The 6000-nt window shown below is 35.5% G+C and overlaps 1 protein-coding gene across 5 annotated transcripts in view; it reads right to left on the reverse strand.

Annotated features, from left to right (window-relative positions):
• LOC102808102 (nuclear factor 1 X-type-like) overlaps window positions 1–4920 on the reverse strand; it is a 38933-nt gene extending 34013 nt beyond the window's left edge. For all 5 annotated transcript variants that reach the window (XM_085503255.1, XM_085503252.1, XM_085503253.1 and 2 more), the window contains exons 1-2: window positions 4662–4920; window positions 3731–4271 (exon numbers count right to left, since the gene is read on the reverse strand). In XM_085503255.1, coding sequence (XP_085359381.1) covers window positions 3731–4271; window positions 4662–4670 — 550 coding nt within the window. In that variant the 5' untranslated portion in view covers window positions 4671–4920. The remainder of the gene's footprint in view (window positions 1–3730; window positions 4272–4661) is intronic.
• Window positions 4921–6000: the final 1080 nt, after the last annotated feature.

The following is a 6000-nucleotide window of genomic DNA, read 5'->3' on the forward strand; positions in this document are numbered from 1 at the left end:
CAGATTAGACAGATTTTTCTATATTTGCTTCAAATCATAGGCACATATAAATCAAAAATAAATGTGGTATAAACTTGAAACTTATTTTCTCCATAGAAACACACCTGTAATATACATACATGTACGTCATGAATGCATACACCACTAATAAAATAAAATATTAGATTTGGTCTTAGAATTATCTTTTTGACGGTAGAATATATCACTGTGATTACACTAACATCTTTGACCTTGAAATACAAATATAAAATGAAATGTTATTGTGCAAGCATGGCCATGACAATGATGCTGCATGGACAGCTTTTACTGATTGCCCTATAATTCTCTGTTTCCTCTTTGAAATGGATACTAGCATACACATCCTGTATACGTCAATTCTCTCTACTCACACTGGTTATTAGAGGCCAAACTCCATTATAGTCATCACTCATGTTTCCAAGGCAATAAATAAAAAAAAATGTTCACAATACTAACATTGGTGTCCCACAATGGTCAGGGATTGACAGACAGGCTCTTCTTAAACCCGTTGAAAGACTATGTTAACATTTGTCACCTTTATTTTTACAAAATAAACCTGCATAATTGTTTTTCATACTTTTTTAGAAATTTGTGATCTGAACTTATTGGTAATGGGAAATAATAAAATTAACAAAGAAAGTACAGAAATAGAGAATGTATCACCTAAGTACTGAAGAGAAAGATTTGGGTAAGATCCACAGGTGCTTGTGTTTGACTGGGCCTGGTTGATGCCAGGATAGCGCAGAGAGATCCCTGTCATGTAGTCCCAAACATAAATGTGGCTTCTGTGCTAAAATGCACTATGTGTCAGCACTAGTACTTGCAATTTACACATACAAAAAAAAAATTGGGAGAGACAACAGTGACATTCAATATGTGGAACTGTCGCCTGGCACAGAAACATTTAAAAAACAATATGGAAAACAAGACAAATCACATATAAACAGACAATAATATTATCTCCATCCAAAGCTTTAATGTTTTGAATGCAATTATTTGCAGTGCAACATTTCGTACATGTCTAGGTATTTTTCTTTGTTAATATAATATTTATAAGTTTTTTATATTTAAAAACGTTCATGTCATCATGTATTTTGTAACATTTTTATAACACTGTATTGTAATTTTCTTTAACTTTTCTGCATAAACAATATTTTAAATGAGAAAACTGATAAATTAACTACAAATCTCATAAGGATGCACACACACAAATATTTTAAACTGAGCAAAATTAATCAACAAATTTCAAAAGTTTTACATCACTTGGTATAAAACATCCACATTTCTACTCTGTTGCAGAGTTCAATAAACAACTTCAACTTACAGTTTTATATTAGGTAATTTATTAACAATATTAGTAAATCTTAGATTTCTCAAACTTTTAGTTTTACTTTCCAATTTTCCTCATAAAGTATCAATGAAAACTTATGAAGTAATTACTCAGTTGTAAAATGAAACTAGAATTATCGATGTGCATAAACAGTCAGTCTTTCTTCAATCAAACCAGAAAGTGCTGTGCAGTGAACGTTCTCAAAACAAAAGGACCTCCTCTCACATCAACTGTAACCTTTGAAAACGAAACATGTATGATTCACCAAGGAGCCGCTGGTATGCACTAATAATTGACTAACAAAAGTGTCTCAGCTTACAAAAGTTATTTGTGAACTAGATAAGGGGTCTTACTCTCCTACGCACTATGGATGGATTGGACAGTTGCTCCCCTAGAACACTTGAAATGCACTACATAATCTGCTTTCAGTTTGCCACATTATGAGGGGTGTGGTTATAAGTGTAAACAGTTAAATTTTCACTGTTAGAAATGCTATTATATAATTTGAAAAGAATCACAGGGACAAAATGTGACTGTTGCAAAAGTTGCTGTGGCTCCATACAAAATCTAAAAAAAATACTGTTATTCCCAGACAAAGAGGATCCCAGTGAAATCTACACTGCTACAACTTATCCCATTTTTTCACTCAACTCAACTAAAAAAAAATCCCAAATTAGAAGCCGCTCACAGTATTGCAAACTATGCAAACACTGCCATGTGTCACATGACTACATAAAAGCAAACTGACACCATCAATGGAACACAATCGAAAGGCAACAAATTCCTAAAAAAAAAATACACTATCCAACTCTATAAATGTTTTTTCTCAACTAATACTAGCTGCCATGATATAGCAAGAAATAGGCTCAAAGCAGAGCCTGATATTTTAAAACCAATACCAAAAACAATTCACAAACTCTAATCACCTGGATTACTAAACGTCAGAGATTGTAGTAACTAAAAAAAAAGGGAAATACATAGATGCAAGTATTGATACGAAGAAAGATTTCACATGTTATAAAATCTTACTAGTTTAAGACAAGTATACAAAATAGTAAAAAAGTAAGACATAGTTTATAAATATTATCAAATTCCTTGTATTACTAGGCGACGATAATATAAACCCATGCAGTATGCAACGTAGTAGGACCATTGTTGCGTTGATAATAAGACAAGAATAGTACCCACATCTTGGCACTCTTCCCCACTTCCTTGCGCCTACATTGTTTTCTTTGTACAATAATTTTGGAACCTTGCCTACATCTAAATATAGTGAATAGAATGATCCAAATATAGTAGTCAGAGTGACCCAGTGACCTATAAATGGGTACAAATAGTTTTAAAAAAAAAGAACTTGCTAAACTCCCGAATTACAACTTCATCAGCGGTGGTGTAGCCTTAACAAATACTTCAAAATTACCAATGAACCACAAATGTGAGAGGTCAAAGCCCAACTGGCAAAACAACTAGTTAGTGCTGCACCAAGTATGTGACAGCTTTTACTGCCACTACTTTTATTATTATTTTTTTACATTTTAATCCTACAAATTACTAATCCTTTCTCAGAAATCATTTTTATTATAATTTGAATATAAAAAACTTTAAATCCTGACGTCAAGTTAAATCATGTCACAGTGAACTTAAATAATAATTCCTACAACCTTGTAAAGTACTCTTGTAGAAGCAAATAAAACAATCAGCACAGGTGACAATGGCACTTGTCTTGATGCTAACACAATACATTGATTACTAGTATTTTCAGTTATTTCAATTGCTTGTAATGAGACCCCTAAAACAAGTTGAAACGTTTACCTATCCCCCTTGAGATCACACCAGGCAAGTAATAAAACAATAGACATCATGTCTACATTTAGTTTGTAAAAAAGCAAATCGAAAGTCCAATTATTTACTGCGTCTTAAATTAAATTATTTACTGCGTCTCTGCTCGTTGTTGCAACAAGAGTATTACAGCAGCAGTTACTACATTCTCCACAGTAAAAATATTTCTGAGTAACACAGATCACAAATGAAACTACCACCCAAAGTTCAACAATATTGAATTTTCAAGCATCAAAATTGCTGTCAATTTTGCCATTTTACAATAATTATATTCAGAGATTTTACCAAGTTTCACTTCAATTGTTGTCTATTGTTATTTTATTTTCACCTGCATAATCGTAACCGGCTTCAGTGTACTCGTCCCAAGCCGTACCTTTAGTTTTACATTGTTATACCGAAAGACAAACAAACAATACAATGGCTGGGCGTAGAGTGGGGAGAACTAAAGCATGTATGTACATGTATACCGCCAATAAATTTGTAACAGTCTTCAGAGTCCACAGAGTCACACACAAAGTATTGAATATATATACAGAAACTTACCTGTGCCAGGTGCCTGTATGATATAACTTGCCAGAAATAAATCGAGTTCTCGTACAGAGACACTTATATGATCTGGCTGCACGCATAAAAGTGCGTTATGACACGAATGCGACTTGACAAGTCTCTCCCCGTCTGTACTCTCGAGCGGTATTGCTTTAAATAGCACCACCATTACTAAGTCTAACCTCCAAACTTTATCAGCTTGCCGAAGACAGTCTATTCGCCTTATTTTCCCTTTTTGGTCAGGATTGCTCATAACACACATCGGTGGCTTTTTGCCTGTAATACTCAATACGAAGTCCTCACGAAATTCTGGACGTATGTCCTTCCGCAGTTTGGCTAGCAACCGCGAAGCCCATTTCTGTTTCACCTCTGGTTTTTCATTTAACAGTTCGTCTTTGGTCTGACGCTCTTCCTCGGGTGACATACGTTTGTCATGTTTCTTTAAGTATTTTCGTTTTCTGGCTTGCAGATTGAACCATATGTATGCGAATGCTTTGACATGTGGGAGAAGGGCTTCGATGAAAGGATGAAATTCATCCTAAAAAATAAATAAAATAAAATAAATACGAAATATTATTTGCAAATAAAACTTCGCCATATGAAATATTTAGTATGAAATAATGAGAAAGATAATATGTGCAATAACATTGATTTCAGTGGGAAGGCACCCGGCAAATGCCGGCGAGTTGTGGTGATACACAATTCCTGACACAATTTGAAATGACCTTCAATGGACCTCAAGTTTTAGGCCGCTGTTCGGTACTTATTTCCATGATATCTTCAAAACTAATACATACAAAAATAGAGCATCATATGGTCGACCAGATGGCATCATAACTGGCTCAACCAATAACCCCTCAGAGCATATACAGAAAAAATTTCGGCACATCGGTGTAATTTCACTATGACAAACACATGAAGCACCTACCATCGCCATGTTATGATGACATCAACTATTTTTAGACGCAACGTTTCATGGTTATTCCGCCTTTGACCGACTCGAATTCCACGTCAAATAAGAGATCACGAGGTGGACGGTTGGTTTGACAACGTCGGCTGTAGATCAAACTGACAGTTTTCTCGATAATCGCGCCCAAACAGAGGACGATGTGTTCAGTCTTCGATGGCGTAGTAAGAATAAATGTTATGTGTTGCAATCTTTTGTTTTCCTCTTGTTGTTGATTCCCGTGACCTAATTTGCATATCAATCGCTTCTCTGGCCAATCACAGATCAGTCTCAGTCTGTCGTTTACTCATTATAATATTTGATAGACACTTTATCGATCGCACCGACATTAGAAGAATTGACGTTTTGATCACTGTGTTTACATTACAAAACAGTTAATTGCGATGCACCCCATTGTCCAGTTAAAACACTAGTCATTGAATTTTGTAGATCGTATGATATACGTGCATTGCTACACATCCGACAAGGGAGAATCAACTGATTATATGCAATATCAAGACTTTATGCCTGTCACTTTTTAGAATTCTTCCATTCGTTGACTATCGGCGCAACTATCGGCGATTAAGCAACGTAGCGGTTAATATTTTCTGTTCGGAGTATCTACGTTATTATTGAGACATTTTACATGGATCATTCAAATCATTTATGAGCACCCGATGGTGGTCTGTTTAACCTCCGAAAGATGCGTTCCTATAAATTTAAATACACCGGTTTGTTTCGCACATCGTGTCAGTGACACGTGCGAGTGCCGCGAAAATGTGTATGTGCAGTCATGTCCGTGGCACTGTGCCAAACTAGGCGTTCAATCACGGTCACGCCCACTTTTAAGCAACCAACCACTCACCATGTAACTGATGTGAGAGAGCTGGTTCGTAACTGAATCTACTTTGGATGTCATTGACTCTTGTACGCTGCAAAGTTTGTGAACACTGAAGCCATTTTGTACAACTCGTAAGAGCTATGCGGTAAACAGGAAGCTGTGGTTTTGGAAACGCGCCCAGCATTATATGTTAATTTCGCGTACAGTCCCACGTTGTTGAGGGACTGTGTTTCGCGATATATACAAAAGCTTGTTGACGAAACCAAGGTGCAGATTATATAGGTTATAGGTTTCATACATTAGTTAGAAGACTGTCAAATTGAAAATAAACCGCGATCACAAGATTTCAGATTGAACACAAAAGTTATTGATATGAAATACAACTTTTCACATTGAGGGACTGTAAGTTAAGGAACAACTATATGTTATGTTAATTCGGAATACTCAATACTTTTTCATTGCGTGTACTTTCAGTCACTT

The sequence above is a fragment of the Saccoglossus kowalevskii genome, chromosome 9, assembly GCF_978046115.1.
Source record: "Saccoglossus kowalevskii chromosome 9, keSacKowa6.1, whole genome shotgun sequence".
Classification (NCBI taxonomy): Eukaryota; Metazoa; Hemichordata; class Enteropneusta; family Harrimaniidae; genus Saccoglossus; species Saccoglossus kowalevskii.